Genomic DNA, 17,100 nt, shown 5'->3' with positions numbered 1-17,100 from the left:
AGGCGGGCCGGGCGGGCGGAGGAGGGCCGGCCGAGGATGAGTGCGGGCTGCGGGCGGGACCCCCCTCGGAAGAGAGCCCGACCGAGCACCGGTAGCCCCGGCGGCGGCTCCCAGGGAGAGCGGCCGCCGCCGCCGCTCGGTCCCCGCCAGGAGGGGCCCGGGGGCTGCAGCTCCGGCGGCGGCAGCAGCCCCGCCACCGCCGTGGGGAACAAAGGTTTGTACCGGCCTCACCGGGGCAGGGGGAGCGGCCAGGCGAGCCCCGGGGCTGGGCGCGGGAGGGGACTCGCCGAGGGTCCGTACTCTCCCCCGTCCCATCCTCCCCTTCCGGCGCCGGGGCGGTTTCGGGGGATGCCGGGGGACGGGATGCAAAGCCCGCGCAGCGCTGAACTTGCCCGAGCCGGGCCGGAGCGCTGCTCGGCCTGTCCCGGCGCCGCTGGGCCGGCGGGAACCGCGGCCGTGCCTGGAGCTCGGCGGGAGGAGGCGGCCGAGGGCTCCGCCGGCCTGCGGGGTCCCTCTTGGCTGCTCCCCGCGTCTCTGCTGCCCTCCCGTTCGCCTGGTGCGCTGCGGGGAGGGCAGCGGTAAGTGACAAGAGGCAGGTAGCCTGCCCGGAGCTGGCCTGCCATGAATCGTCCCTAACTTGGCTTCCCGCATCCAGCGTGTGGCGGGTACCCGAGCCCGGAGGGGTGGGCTGGGTGCGTTCCTGCCCTTTGGAGATCCTGCTTTGGGTGCAGGATGGTTACCCTGTCGCTGTGCCTGGTTCTCCACAAACTTTCAGTAACGTGTGACCGTCCAACGCTGCTAAAGGTAGCGTGTTTCCTATGTGCCAGAAAAAAAATGCATGCTGCAAGAGGGATGTGGTTTGGTGGCGTGTTGTGCCAGGCCATGGCGGCAGGGAGAGCTGAGGGTAATGATGAGAGCTCTGGTGGGCATGTGGCTGCAGGCCTGGGGCGCTGCTGGTCCTCTGGGGCATCCCTCCTGCTGTGCAATAAAGCTATGTAGAAAAAGTTCCCAGGTGGCTTCCTTAGGTTATTTTTATTTGCAGCTAATGCTGTCAAAATAAAAATTTGATGCACGATGAAGTATCTATTTCAGGAATAGAAAAAATGCGGAGAAGGGGGAAAATAAAACAACCCCAAACCCAAAAGATTTGCTATGGTTGATGAGTTAAACCTCAGTAACCAGTAACTAAGAGGCAGCTTCGAGTAGATAATAGTTGGAGTTTATATGTATGCATTCCTACAGAGTGATGAATAAGAATCTTCTAAAAATTAGGTTGTTTTCCTCAGTGGTAGATTTCAGGGGATGGTTGTTTTTTGGGGAACCTTGAATAGAACTTTAGAGACCACAAAAGTCTGGTTGTATTGTTTGTACTGAATGTAAGCATACGTCATCTTTTTGTTTCTCTTACGTTTTTATTACCTTATCTGGGGCAAAAAAAGATGTTGGTAGTACTAAAGAAAAATGCCGTGTGTTATGTTGATTGTAGGGCTTAATTGGCTAATCAGATGTGAAAGTTCAGACCAAAGTCATTTCTATTCTGGTGCTGCTGCTATAATTTCTACTTATTGTGCTAATTAATAGGTATTCCTTCCTCAACACAAGTTTGTACATCCAGAGGTAGTCAGCTGCCTTCAAAGAGATTTATTTGTCTTATGTTTTAACATGTCTCTTCAGATTTTTTCTGGCTGCTTCTTTCTGCTTTCCTGTAGGCAATTTGGGTTAACGCTTCAAATATAAAAAGGTGGAATTTGGTAAACAGAATGACTAATATACTTCAGTTTTAATGAATATTTAGAAATAGAAATCTTTTAGTTCATAAAATCTATCAAGCTGTTAGTTTTATTTCTTCTGAGTGGGGTGAAGCTGAGCATTTGTTGAAAAATTGAGTGGCTGAGTATGGCACAAGATTCCTTGTGCTTGTGTAATCTACGTACAGCTTGGTCTTACTCCCTGGTGACCTAATCACATGATGGCAACTTTGTACTATTGTTTGGGCTACTTCAGGAGAACTTAAAATGATATAAACATATTTTTTTTTTTCTGGATATTATGTTTTCATTTTAGAAATTCTGTACTTTCGATGAGGATATTTGATAACCAGCTGTGGAAAAGTGTTCAAGGCCTCGAACGTTAGGGAAAGTATTTATGAAACAGTATCTTTTAAATTACCTTTCGCCTAAGCTACCTATGCTACACAGCCTCCATTTGCAGTAAAATGCTGAGTCTTTTTGTAGTGACAATTAGTCAGAATAGCCAGATCTGCTGTGCTGGTTTTTAAGTTCTACAAAACTATTATTGCAGTAGGGGAACAACAAATTTTACTTACTCAGTTGAAAGCAGTGATTAAACACCTTGCACTGTCAGCAGTGGCAGGTAGATAACTTCTCTTGGCAAATGGAAAGAAAGAGTACTGAAGCTAGTTGCCAAATTTTCAGAATTACCTTTAAATAACAACAACAAAACTGAACTAATGAAGATGAGTTTCCAATTGTGAAATAACTGCTTTGAGGTTTTTCTCCCTATTCTCCTCCCAAGTCTTTACATAATTAGTTCATGTACTGCAGTTCTACTGAAAGCTTGTCTGAACTGCAACATCACAGAGAAAAGAGTGATCAGGTTCACTAGAGCTCTGTCGTTGGCAGTAAATCTGAATAAAAATCTGTCCTTCACATTTTGTTGCTGTTTAGGCAGGTGAGCACTGATAGGCTTTACAAATAGTTTATGGATGGAGGAGAAAAGAAAAAGTCCTTTTCGCAGCACTTTTCTCTTCTAACGTGTGCAATCTTTACATTAAGCCTCATGTTTCACAGTATGCTACATATGAATAAGGTTCTTGGCTGGGTCTTCGAAGATGCCTTGTTGTTAGTGTTTTGTTTGTTTGTTTTAAGCTGTCATGTTACCTCTTCATTGCAAAGTTCAGCAGAAACCTTTCAAGGCTCACTGTGGTGGTGATTAAAGGTGATAATCAGAGCTGGAAAGTTCAAGTTGTTTGTGTTTTGGTGTTTAGATTTTTTTTTTTAAAATCTAGAGATTTACTGTATGTTTTTAATCATCTTATAAAAAATGTTGGATGAACAATACCCACCACACACCAAGCCTGGCATTATAAAGAATATTACAGAAGCTGCAGCTGCTGACTGATACAAATTAAATATTGTATCACATAATACTGTTAGTGTCTGGATGCTCCCTGTAGTACAGATGATAATGAGGACTTAATTGAGGAGGGTTTTTTTTTTTTTTCATCCAGTGCAAATTATCTTATTCATATGCAATCATGTTGCAGTTTTATCATATTTCATGTAATAATGTAGTGAACTGGTTTTGTTTGGTTTTTTTTCAGTTTGTAAACAACGGACAATTACCACTTGGTTGGAGAATAAAGGACCCAAGACAACTGAGCCCAAAAGGTAAAATGTACAGCGTACGTCTGCAAAAGCTGTGTTCTTTGAGGGGCCCTGTGGGCGGCTCAAAATGCAGGTTGGCAGTACTAAAAAAATAGTACTATTAAAAAATAGCAGCTACTGAAAAATACCCAACCCCATTTCTGCTGCTTTCCTTACCATGGCACATCCTCTTGAGTATAACTAACTGACAGACATTCACTACGAAAAGCTAACTAGTCCCCCACCCCTTCCCTCTATCTAGCCTCCTAAAACCAAACTTTCTTGCGGATTTAGCTTCTTGAAGCACCTCACTGTTTAGTTTTAAATTTTGTTGCTCTTGCAAAGAAAAAGATGGGAACTTGCAGCAATAAAAGTCAAAGTGGGACTGCTGCTTCCTGGGGCAGCCAACTGCTAGATTGAGTTAGTTGTCATATCAGGGTATGTCCTTAGTCAACAGCTCTGCTCTTAATTTTTGTTTAATGTAGGGCAGTAACAGTTACAGATTTTGGCTGACAGTTATGCATTCGACTCACAATTCTGTTAATTTACGGACAAAAGTCTGTTTTGGTTTGTCTGATTGGACTGTGATTGTAGTATAAGCCTCTGCAACTTGATTTCATTTGGACCAGAATTAACAGCTGCTCAAACGTGCATTCAGGTTATTTTGTGAGAAGTTATAAAAGTTTTGCTGCCGAGTGGCACCAGGTAAAGTTTGATATTTTCTGCTAATGTAGTCTGTCTGAAGCAATGTTTGCAAAGTAGTGGTAAAATTAAACTCTTAGGAGTTTACCTGGTGCAGAGGAATGTCAGATATTATTTTTCTATAATTGCGATTGTAAATGTGCTGGTTTATTTTTCCTTGATATTTGTTAATAAAGAGAAATTGAAGTTCATAGCAGTGCTAAGATAGCTAGGAAAACTTGTGATATTGATTAATGCAGAAGTACATAAGGCTTAATTACAGGCTTATAGGTTCCAATAAAGCAAAGATGTTGAGAGGATGCTTAGGGAGGGAATGCATTTATTTTGATTTGTTTATTTTTTTAAGATTCCCTTTAGACTATTGTTTCTATATGCCCTCCTCCAGCCTTGCTGACAGATTACAGTTTTAAGCAGCAGGTTAGTCGTGGCACTAAACACTTCATAAACACTTCATAGGCACTATTGCACATTTGCCTATGTGCCACAATTTTAACTTAATTTGAATTTGAACATTATCTTTGTGTTAGTTTTTTTATCCTAAGTTGATAATAGATGTTGCCAATATTTTTAAACAGTCATTTATTGAGATGGCAGTAGTAACATAACTTTCATTGTTATTCATCAAAATTTTCAGTGCAGGAACAAATGCATAGGTGAGGCTGAGGAGTTAAATTATGTAACGTAACCCCCTCTAAAATGCTTTTGTTCTCAAATAACCTTCCTATGGATGAAGTTCCGAGCTGTCATCAGCTGTGCCAAGCCCCTTTATTGATTTGTATTGTTTAGAGTGATATATTCACCAAGATTAGTCAGGTGTTTTTTTTAATATTCATCTGGTGTCTAAGTATTTTTCTTTATCAATACACTGACACAGATATCAGTATGTTAAGTGTGAAATGACTTTCCAATGTCCTCTTGAAAAGTTTCATCTCCTCATACAAAACTCACTTTGTTTCCCCGTGGAACTCTTAGGATGCATTTCTTTGTGTAAGACAACACAGGATGAATTAGGTTATCTTTCTCTTCAAAAATAATAATTGATTTAATGTTTCTTATAATTTTTATTATCAGTTCGCAATATATTTTACTCTTATGCTTTTGTATCGTGACTTCTTTGAAGAGTCCTGGGCTGCTTATAAAAGTAAGGAAGTTATAGGATGTTTTTGAGACTATGGGCTACTGTGTCCTGCTCTTCTTGAAGATGAATCTGTAGCTTTGAGGGAATGGTTACAAAACCATTCCTTGCTGACTGTATTTAACTGATTAAAATTGAAGTTAAGGAGTTTATTATGACTTCTAACTTTTTTAATCTGAAAAAACCTACCCCTAAATAATAGCTTAATACCATTTAGATTTGAAAATAAGGGTAATGAACTACTGGAATAGATTTCAAAGGTAAGCAACTGATTCATCATTCTTTGGAGTCTCTAAATGGAAATAGGTTGTTACTGAGCTACGTTACCCAGTGCAGTAAAACTTGTTGATCCTGGTAGTGCTTACTTACAAAGTATAATGGGTAGAATTCTGTAGTTTCTTTTGTATGTTTATAATAATTTTCTTTAAAAAAAATTATATATATACAGAAATTTCACTTGGAGAAAAGACATTAAATTGCCTTACTTCTCTTCCACAGCTTACACAGCAAAATTAATAATACTGAAGCACATCCCAAGATGACTTCCATTAAAAAAGAGAACTTTTGCGAGCATGATGTGAAAAAGCTAGAGAATATCTGCCAGCAAAATCATTCAAAAATATCTGTGGAAGCTGGTGCAAAGCATGTGAATTTGCCTCAGACGGGCAGCATGTGTAACTGGGAGGCTGAGGACAAAGATCCAGTCTCGGACACGGAGCCTGCGAAGGGGACGCAGTCTGGAGACCTCTTTAAAAACGCCAACATCGATCAGATGCACAAATCCAGCAAGCAGGCTCAGAGGGGCTGTGAAGAAAGCAGTGACAGTTGGACTCAGAGGAAATTATCATCAGGCCGCTCTTTGAAAATGGGAAGTACAAAACTTTCTTCAAAAGACGCTGAGACAGACGGACAAGCAGCTTCGTGCGATTCGCAGGAGCTGAAGAGTTGCAATTCTGTCTGTTCAACGGGTGAACAAGAAGAAGGGGATGTAGTTCCGGAAAGTCCACTTTCTGATGCTGGTGGTGATGCTTGTGTATCTGATCTTGGAGGTCCTGGGAAACTGGGCAAACGTCAGAGTAGTTCAGGGGATTCACCTGCTTTTGAGAAAGAAAGTGAGCCAGAGTCACCAATGGATGTAGATAATTCTAAAAATAGCTGTCATGGGTCAGAGGCTGATGAAGAAACAAGTCCGTTTCTTGATGAGCGAGAGGAGATTAATATGTCAAAATCCATAAACAAATCTTTTAGAATTCAATATGGGGATGCTGAACTGGAGTCAAGAAAGTCACGTTTTTCTGCCAAGGGCTGTGAAAGCTTTGAGGAAGTAGATAATTCTGTTAAAGAGGACAGTCTGCATACAAAGTCACCTGGGATCTCTCCTGCTCCATCTTCAGAAAGCAAAATTGCAAGACAGGGTGTGAAGAGAGATTCCAAAATCACCTCTCACTTCATGAGGATACCTAAGATCGAGGAGAAAAGGTAGCATTCGTATCTATTTTTAGCCTCCTTATCTGTTTTTTCACGCTCTAAAATTTCCTCTTTGGTGATAGCACTTTGGAGGCTGGATTGTATAAAGGGTTTTGCAAAACATATGTTAAGACACAAAGACAACTTCTATGTAAGCTTGAAGTAACTTATTTTTAATGGGACTACTTGTGGGTTTTTTAAAATATATGTTTGTCCACTGCAGTTTTTTAAGTTGTTGAGGATCTGTTAAAAATGGGAATTAAAGATACTGTAGGAACTTGATTTTCTTTATCAAAGAAGTGATTTAAGACCATGGCATTTTTAATCCTTGAAAATGAATGGTGGTGCAGGAGTACTTTATGGACTGTAGTTCTAGCATTTGTTATTTCATTCAGAATATTTGAGGAAACTCTGGTTTTCTTGGGTTTTTTGAGTTTCACCTGTCAAAAATACTGAATCTATTTTGTTAAAGCATCAGTGCTACTTGATTGAAATAGACATGAGAAACTTTTGAAAGCAGTTGTAGAGATGGGGGGGGCTGTCTCAAGGTTTGGTTTTTTTTTTTTTTTTTTTGCTTTATTTGTAATTTGGGAGAGAAGGACTGGTGTTTATGCACTGTAGCAATGGAAATGGAAACCCTGAGCATGACCCAGGACTCTGTATGCTAGATGTTGTGTAAGGACAAAAGGATAATCTCTGCTCTGAAGAGCTTAGATTTCAGTGGGAGCTGAGAAAGTGAATAAACAACAAAGGAGCAAGCAGAAACAAGAGGACTGTCTATGTTAGTGTAGTAAGCAATTATCTCAGTAGACTCAAGTCCTGAAAGCAGGGCAAGAAGGTTTGTTAAAGTTTTGTTTTTTTTTTTTTTTTTTTTTGCTTTATTTGTAATTTGGGAGAGAAGGACTGGTGTTTATGCACTGTAGCAATGGAAATGGAAACCCTGAGCATGACCCAGGACTCTGTATGCTAGATGTTGTGTAAGGACAAAAGGATAATCTCTGCTCTGAAGAGCTTAGATTTCAGTGGGAGCTGAGAAAGTGAATAAACAACAAAGGAGCAAGCAGAAACAAGAGGACTGTCTATGTTAGTGTAGTAAGCAATTATCTCAGTAGACTCAAGTCCTGAAAGCAGGGCAAGAAAGTAATTTTGCACGTCTTTACTGGGAGGTCCTTTCTGGATTTGAGGAGCAGCACAAACCATGCCTTTCAAGGAATTGAAGAAGAGGGTGACAGAACATGGCTAACTAGTGGTGGGAGCTTGCATTTGAGAAATCTTATGAGATGAGTAGGCTGAGAGTGGATTTGGAAAACAAAAAATAAAGGTGGTTATTAGGAAAAATGCATAGATAAAGAATTTGCTAAAAGAAGTATGGAGAAGGGGGTCATAAAGTTTAAAACTATGGGTTTAGAGAGTACTCTTTTCACTAATTTAAATGAATTGTTGCTGTAGCAAAGCAGCAGAGGTTGAGGCTTGTGTTTGTCAGTACTAGAGCATCGTGTGTGCTTACTAGAGCAGTAAGTCCATGCTTGGGAGGTAAAATAGTGGTATTGTCTAGAGCGCTTAAGAAGGTGAATAGAAAACCTTAAAAGCTTTTCTCCTGGTTTTCATTAGACGTGGTCTACAGCAGATGATAGAGTGGCCCAGATCTTAACTGGCCAAGAAAGAAGCAGTAGTGTGTCAAACAGGTTTCAGTCATCAGTAATGCTAAGCCAGAATTATCCTTTGGCTCTCAGATGAGCACAGTGGGCCTCTACCACACGCCGATGTGGCTACACCATTTGCATGCCATCAGCCAGGTTGAGGGCATTGTCTGCGCCTGAAGATACTGGCTTGTGCATAGACCCAGCAAACAGGTTGGGCAACATCTTTATTCAAGGGTGGAGTAGGTTAGGGAAGGGGAATTTAGAGGCCTAAACAGTACCTCAAAGTGTAGGCTTTTAACTTGTTTTGCATTTTACTCTGAGAACTTTCTCCTGCATGAGAAACATCTGGTATGTTACATCAAATGTACAGCAGGTTCCGATTTTTCTTCCCAAAAATATCTCAGATCGTTAAAGAGGATTAGTTCATCTGCTCTTGCATATATTTGAATTTTGCAAGTGTTTTTTGGATTACTTTCAAATTTCTACTTCCACTGCAAGTGTTGTATGCCTGGCATGAGAAGTGCAACCCTAGTGAGAAAGAGTGATTAAGAAAGTTATCTTTTAGTCTGAAGAAGGAGTATGTGCATCTGTGCGTGCACATGTGTTTGCTTTTTGACCGTTGAGAAGGGGCTACAGAGGGTGTCCTGAGAAATGAGCCCAATGAGTCTGTCTCCTGGCCCTGGATAAACAGATCCTGTTGGGAAAGAGCATGACTCTGTGGAGGAGGACCTTGCCTTGCTAACATATTGCAGCTCTGCGAAGGTGTTTGTAAGCCTGTAGAGAAGAGTGTTTTGGTAGACATCCTGTACTTGCCTGTGTTGGGAAGGAGGAGGAGGAGGTTGTTGGTGGTGGGAGTTTTACCCAAACAAAGCTTTGGCTTGGGGCCACAGCACAGGCAAGCAAATAAACTAACTCTGATATAAATGTAACCCTGGGGTGGAAGTTTGTGTATTTGCCTACCAGATTTTTCAGTGAAAATAAAATGTTTCAACCTTTTTTTTATTCTAACAGCAGAAAAGAAAAGTGTGAATTCAAACCCCAGAGGCCAGGAAGGAAGATTCCTAAATACGTGCCACCTCCTCTTCCAACTAATAAGAAATGGTTCGGGACACCGATTGAGGAGATGAGAAGAATGCCCATGTGTGCGGCCCGACTCCCTCACCTGCGACCCTCAGCCAATCATACAGTCACCGTCAGGGTACGATCACTCAGTGTATTACCTAAAATCAAATTTCTTACTGAAATGTTCAATACTATGAAATGCCAAATGTTAGTTTTACAGTATTAGCAGGTTGTGGAAATCTGTCTTTGTTGTTCCTTGCAAGCAGACTGGGGCAACTGATTTTCCTGAAAATTGACTTTTCGGGTGCACAGAATTAGGATATTAAGATTCAGAAGAAATGTAATTATGGTTTTACTGCCTCTGGCTTGTTAGGGACAAGTCTTTGTCTTTTGCGTAGAGGTGTGTGTACTTCCTTGACTGATTTTTAAGTTTGAGAATTTAAATATGTCTGCAAGTAAAATTTGTACTTCAATATTTTCATGTTATGCTTTCATTTTAGTGTTCTGGTTTAGGTTCAAGGTACACAAAAGGCTCAAGATATTCAAGATAAGAAAAGCAAAGAATGAAGAGGAATTCCTAGCAATTTTACCACTGTATTTTAGATCAAATCTGATGCATTTGCCTTTAATCCTTTGGAGTATTATGCACTCAAATTATGTGTGACCAGAAACCTGTAGGGTCATGGATAAATCTGAAACAGAAGAAAAGCATGTTAAGTTTAAATGCAAGTTGTGTGGGAATCAGTGCTGCCAGGAGGCTTTCTAGCAGATTAGATACTTAAATTAATAAATGAGGAAGTATTTAGCTGATAATTGGATGTAAAATAATTGCATTTATTACCTTTATATCAGTGTATTTCAAGAGGTCAAATGATAAGGTGGTGTTCTTTTCAGCAAGTATAACATAAGAGTAACAGATGGAATTTTTTTATTAACTTACTGTCCATCATGTGGTTGGTTTGTAGCTTTCCCGAATCCAAAATAGGGTGGCTGTAGATGAGAGCTTTTTTTCACTGTGTTTTTGCTTACTTCTTATTTCTTCCATTTAAAAACTTGAAAGTAGAGTCTGATCTTTTTTCCTTCTCCTTCTGCGTTGCAGGTAGATCTTCTGAGGGAAGGAGAGGTGCCTAAACCTTTTCCAACTCACTACAAAGATCTGTGGGACAACAAACATGTTAAAATGCCCTGCTCAGAGCAAAATCTGTACCCTGTAGAGGATGAGGTAAGATAAAGTATTTACACTTGTGTAACCAAATACATTTTGTTTACATATAGATGAGTTTTCAGTTTACTGCTTTTGCTCAGTTAGAAAACTGTGTGTATGGAACTGGGAAATCAGATAGAGGAACATACCTGGTCTGAAAAAGTGGATTTTGGGTTGTGAGCAGAAGATTATTTTTTTTTCCTTAGTAATTATTTTACCTTCTATTGATTTGGTGGTGTATATATTTCTGTAATTACGTGAAGTATAAGCTTATACTCCATATAAGTTCTTTACTTACATATTTATATGGTTTGGGGTTTTCTTGTGAAGCCATCTGGGATGCCAACAGATGTGAATGAATTTGTAGCCACATTCTGATTATAATATTCTGTCAGATATTGCTGGTAGCAGAACATCAGACAGATACACCTCAGTCTAAAACAGTGGTAGAGAAATTACAGTTGTCCCTGCATGGTTTGTTGATCTGGCATTTCTTACTGCTGCTTGAAACTTACTTAAACATACCCACTGAAATACTCTTAGACCCTGGTGAATAAAATGAGCAAGTGTGTCCTGTAGTGAAGACTGTATAATGATTATTGATACTTGAGTCTGCAGTAGAGAAGTTTTTTAGCCTCTAGGAAATACTCGGTCCTTTCATTTATCAATTTTACAGATAGAGCATAAAATGAATTTAACTGATGTTTCAGAGATAGTGTTGATAAGACCTTTGTTGCCAGTTGAGCAAGATGAGTTATCTCTGTGGTAGTCCCATAAGAAATACCATCATTGCTTGTAACGGGCAATAAGACTTCCTGCTGAGGAAGAATATCACAGGATGTCAGTCAGCCACAGCAGTATGCTTTTATAATCTGTGCCCTTATTGTCCTTACTATTGCATCTTTATGAAGTTAGTTCGGTTTGTGTTTTTGAGTTGTGGATTTTGTAAATTGTGGTCATGTTCTATCTACAAAATCCACTTTCTTTACAAGAAATGTACTGAACATTATTTATCCTTGAGACAGCATGAGGAGGAGTGCTCTATATGTAAAGAAGAGCTCTTAATGAATTTTGTGAGTGCTTCAAGTAAAAAGGAACTCTTAAGGAAGTAAAATGCAGTGGACTAGAAGTTGTAAAAGTACTTTACAATTACTCAAAATACGTGGTTTAAAGAACTTCACAAACAGAGCAAACTTTATTTTAGAAAATGTGTCAAGGAAGACAATAATTAGTAAATGTGTCTTTCTGTTTTGGATAACTTAATCTCACTTTGTTTTGTGCTTTTGTTTTAAAGAATGGAGATAGAACTGCTGGAAGTCGATGGGAACTAATCCAAACTGCCTTACTTAACAAATTTACTTGCTCCCATGATTTGAAGGTAAGCTTGTCAATTTGAAATCAAGTCTATATACATACAAGTATATTCACGCTCTCAGTGTACTGTTAGTGGTTCTGGCTCGGTCCTATTTGTTTAATCACTTATAAAAATAAATTTTTAAAAAATCTGTGCTGTTCAAGGGATTCCCAAATGAATGAGTCTTGAGTGTTACCACTGAATTTATTCGGTATTATTAAAATGAATTGTCTTTTCTAAGTCTACACGAAACTGTATTTTTGTATTTGGTATTTTTAAAGAGATCGAGCATGAAGTGGGGAATGTTTATGTTAGGCAGATCCAAGAATGTCTCATCATCTTGTTTTGTGCTAGGAGGAAAAACTTGTAGACTAAAGCTTATTTGATGCTAAACCTAAAATACAGGATTCAGTATCATGGTGTCATAGTTTTATGGAATATGTTAGGCTCTGTGACAGGTTGTAGCCACTAGATGGTACTGTTTCTTCAAAAAGGAAATTTTAAAAAATCCTTTTTCTTCTGTTAATAAGCATCTCTAAGCTTTATTTGTCGTGTCCTTTCCTTAGGAGGCTATTCTGAGATACAACATTGCTTATTCCAAGAAATGGGACTTCAGTGCTCTTACTGACTTCTGTGAGAAGGTAAATCAAGTTGATTTAAAATAGGAAGAAAAGTAAAATAAGAGACTACTTTGTCTATATGTCTCAATGCTTTTCGCTTTATTTCTCTTTTCAAGAGTAAAGGTTTTGCAGTCGTGTATGTGGACAGTTATTTGGCTGGTAACTTCATTTGAAATGATAATTATACTTTATAAACTAGGTTAATTTAAGCAGGTGATTTGGGTGCTTCAGTAACAACTAAGGTTACTGAAGGTAAGGTGGGATATGCCTTTTCTCTGTTTTTATAATAACCAGATTTATGAATAAATTGCATTAGTATTTCCAATGTAATGGTTTCTTGTTTTAAAAAGTGTTGCTTTTTTTTTTTTTTAAACAACTGTAATGTTACATTACAATGGCGTTTGTATAAAATGTGCTTTGCTGATCAAGCAGTAACACTTTGCTATGTGCTGAGATGATGAATTTAAACTTTGAAAGCTTGGGGTGGGTTTTATGACTTAATGTTACCTTCCTGGAAGAGGATGGAAAAGAAAAATTAATAGCAGGTGGCAAATGCGAGTTGGACTATTATTAATGTACATCCTGTCTGATGTTCAGAAACTATGCTAATTAAAGCAGAATGGGAGATCAAATGAGATGCAATAGAAATTGTAGTTTTTCTTCTGCCGACTCAGAAGTGCTTTTTAAAACACCTGTGGTTGTTTTCTTGGGAGGAGCTTGCTAAGCTGTATTAAGGTTCAGTGGAAACTAAATTTGATTTGAAGTTAATTTTGTTAGTTGTGTGTGTTTAAAATAGATATCTGCTAAATTCCTGTGATCAGAGGAACTGTTCTTTCTATTGCCTGTTTCCATTGCACATAGACACTACTGTTTTACAGAATGAGTTTTGTTTGGCATGCAACACAGTATTGTTATTACTGACAGAAGGTACCTATAAAAATACTGGTGGTATCGTATTTGCTGGCCATGAGAGCTACCGTTTTTGCCCATTTTGCCAATTTAGTGATTCTTTCTCTCGTCTATGGGGTCTTTGTTTTTTCAGGCTGTCATAGCTGGATGGTAGAGGCTGTGCACATCTGGCTTCTTTACTCTTGTTGACTCATGAACTAACAGAAATTAACTTGGCCTGTTCAACTGTACAATCTTGTGTTATTAAAGAATACGTATTTAAATTATTAGAATGTTTTAAAGTACAAGCAAACTATTTATTTTAAAATCTGACTCAGGAATGTAACAGATTTGTATCATATTGCTGTAAATAGAAGGTCAATTGCAGACCTTGTCCTGATGTGTTCATATTGTGCATCTGTGAGTTTGGAAACTATGGATGATTAGATGCAGAAATCATCAGCCAGGGAGAGTAAGTAATACCAGCTGTCTCCAGAGGAGAGAGGAACAATAGGGAAATGAACTATGTATTGAGCATCAATCTTGCACTGAGGGTGAAATGGCAATTTCTGTCACCTGGGAATGATGATTTATTTGTGAGGTTTCCAGATAAAGGAGGAGAGATGTTTCAAAACATGGATTTTTAGACCAAGGTGTAGAGTGAGCAGCAATATATTAAATAAGGAACAGGGAAGCACTATAAAACAGTGACTCCTTGTAGACCACAGGAGCAAAATCTTACCCTGGCTTTGTTTATTGAATATATTGAATTTAGTGAATAGAACATGTGGATGGGATACACCCTGTAGAGACATGTTTAAATCTTTTCTGTTACTAAGCTTCAAGTTCTATAAATTAACAAGGCATCTGCTTTCACAGACTGTTTGCAGTCTGCTTAAGTGAGCAGCTACTGAGTGAAAAGTTGAGATCCTCTGTGGAAATGACCTAAATATACTAGTGAAGTATAGTAGAGAAGTGTAGTTTTTGAAGTTACTGTATTTGAGAGTTAATGATTAAGGCTTACTGTTGGTGTGTGTATTTTCTTGTTTATCTTACGGTTTTGAGGAAATGGGAACTGTTCAGGTCAGGCTTGCTCAGCAGAAGCTGAGAGGAAAGCTGGCTTAAGTACTCAGCCCAAAGCAACAGCTCAACAGAGGGGGAAATAGTCGTAAATATGTATTAAAAGAAAAAGATTAAAACAGAGTCTGTTATCCTGAGATCTCTGTTTATATTCTTGATCACTACTGACTTCCAATACAGTCGTAACCAAGAATTCTGCGGTCTGACTTAGAAGGGAGCTGGGTCCACAAATCTAATGGTCTCTATTTTAGTGATCCATTAAAGGCCACTGTATTCAGATATTACTTCAGGAGGGCTGTACCTGCTAAATTATAAAGTAACTTTTGTTATTTTATCTCCTGATTCTGGACACAGCTTGCCTTATCTATTAGTCTGTTAGATGCTTTCATATCAGTCTTGCATTGTGTTTCCTATTTTAGCTAGTTTTCTTCCAAGTCGAAATATGCATTATTTTTAAATCCTAGTAGTAAGATTCAAAGCAATTTCTTTGTAATTACAATAATTACTAGTTTCTTGGACTTAAAAATAAACTTATTTTCCTTTAAAACACTTTCAGCTTTCTTTACTAGTGGGAAATAAATAGCATGTATGTAAGCAAGGATTTTTTTTCCAAAACAGCATACCCTGATACGTACAGGCTGAGCAGTTTTACAGTCCAAAGCGTTGTCAGAAGAGGGAGCCCTCACACTGTTTTCAACAGATTCTTCAGGATGCCAGTTAAATGTGTAGAAGTAAAATTCCTATTTACACAGTGAAATAAATTTGGGAGCTTGGAGTGTTTTTGTTTCTTTGAAAAAGTTCATAGCACCCATCAGTAATATATGTGAAGCTCTCGGTAGCTTATTGGCTTCAGATATCTGACAGTTTTGTTGTCCTCTCTGGAATTTCCACACTGTTGTATTGATTTGTTTTGACATCTGTTTGTTAATATTGGCAAACAGGCTGAGGATTTACTCAAGTTATTACTTAGTAGATGAAAATTATTAGTGCTAACATTTTTCTTCTTACTTGCAAAATTCTTGTCACTTGGAAGTCATCCTTGTTTTCCCAAAACTCACCTAGGAGCCAGGCAGGAAAGAGGAAACAACAAGCAGAAATGGAACGGTGAGGAAATGGCTGTGGATGGAGTTGTCTCAGGACCCACAATGTGTTATAGATGAGCTTTATTTACGTGAATGATGATGGGTTGGGAATTTCTTACGTGCTTTTGATCAACAGTGCTACATACTATAGTAGTTTTTATTTTTCTTTCTCATAGATTTGTCCTTCCAGACCAAATTCTTTTGCTTTTTCCCAAGGGCATGAAATAAAAGGTCTAGTGAGGTCATTCAAGGCTTATGTCTTAGACTACTCTCTAACAACAGTGACTTTAAATAAAGGGAAAAGTAGGGCTTTGTCATTTAAGACAATCATATGGTCTGCTGCTGTAGATTGGGCCTGCTTGTTTTAGACATGCTTTATTTTTATTATATTGCTTTCAAGTCTCTTAGAGCTTAAGCATAATTCTTGTTAACGTTGAGTCAAGAACTCTTCCTCTTACTGCTTGCATCTGTCCTGCTCTTTCAGGAACAGAGGAGTGTTTAAATCTGAAAATGACACAACACTGTATAAGCAGTGCAAAACTTTCTTCAACGGTGATCCTTCTTGTAAAAGAGTAGTAAAGTAGAGAAAGTAAAAAGTTACTTTGTGAAATAATGTCTGTATGCTATTCAGTGCTGAAAAGGATTACATCCCATACTTAGGCATGTCATTAAAAGGCAAACTTCAGTCTCTGGTAAAAATTCATGTATCGGAAATTGCAAATAATTAGACTTAAATTTGATTGATCTCTTAAGAAGCATAGACTGAAGATGGGAGTTTAGGTAAATTTGTGTGGTGTAGGTGGTGATTGACTCTGGGCTTCTGTGAGTCATCGGAAAAATGGATCACAGTACATCTTGCAGATGTTCACATTGTATCTGTAATTATTTTTATCTTTGTCTGGACTCTTTGAGCTTGATCATCCTGGTGGAAAGTTTGTGTCTGTGAAATGGAAAACATACAATGAGAGCAGTCAGGGATGATGTAAAGGTATGTCATAGTTTCCATATAAGGAATGTCTAAATAAGCTAGGGCTGTTTCATCTTTTCATCTTCGTTAAGAGATAATTGAGGAATGGGTATAACAGTGGTGTCCAAAATGAATGTAAGGCTGAAGATGACTGTTCATTCTTCTAGTACAACAGTTAAGGGACACCAGATGAGTGTTTCTAGCAGGTAAGGGTTTCAAAACCAGATAAAAGTAATTACTTATTTAGATACTGAATAAAAGGCTGTGGAACTCATTGTCAGGGGATGTAGAGGGTGCTGTGGCTTTACATCAGATTTTGATGGGATTTGGAGAAATTGTTGGTAGAAAGATCCTGTTGCCATCTACACAGATACTGTGGTGGACTCTGGAAATTTCTGAAACAGATTACTGCAAGTAAAGAGCGTTTTGAGGAAGTGCTGCTGTTACTTGCTTTTCTTGCCATCAGACTTTTCTAGGCATCTTTTTTTTAATGGGCTTTCTTGAACTTTT

The 17,100-nt window shown here is 38.8% G+C and overlaps 1 protein-coding gene across 2 annotated transcripts in view; it reads left to right on the top strand.

Moving 5' to 3' along the window:
* The first annotated feature begins 31 nt into the window (after positions 1-31).
* PARG (poly(ADP-ribose) glycohydrolase) overlaps positions 32-17,100 on the top strand; it is a 64,804-nt gene continuing 47,735 nt past the window's right edge. Inside the window, exons 1-7 of one of the 2 annotated variants that reach the window (XM_014940517.1) lie at positions 32-214; positions 3,344-3,410; positions 5,722-6,702; positions 9,348-9,531; positions 10,495-10,617; positions 11,894-11,977; positions 12,520-12,594. In XM_014940517.1, the coding sequence (XP_014796003.1) occupies positions 37-214; positions 3,344-3,410; positions 5,722-6,702; positions 9,348-9,531; positions 10,495-10,617; positions 11,894-11,977; positions 12,520-12,594 (1,692 nt within the window). In that variant the 5' untranslated portion in view covers positions 32-36. Of the gene's footprint in view, positions 215-3,343; positions 3,411-5,721; positions 6,703-9,344; positions 9,532-10,494; positions 10,618-11,893; positions 11,978-12,519; positions 12,595-17,100 lie in introns of both variants that reach the window. The other variant, XM_014940516.1, reaches the window with a different exon arrangement.

The sequence above is a fragment of the Calidris pugnax genome, unplaced genomic scaffold, assembly GCF_001431845.1.
Source record: "Calidris pugnax isolate Ruff unplaced genomic scaffold, ASM143184v1 scaffold39, whole genome shotgun sequence".
NCBI lineage: Eukaryota > Metazoa > Chordata > Aves > Charadriiformes > Scolopacidae > Calidris > Calidris pugnax.
This window is presented reverse-complemented; position numbering and strand designations above follow the sequence as displayed.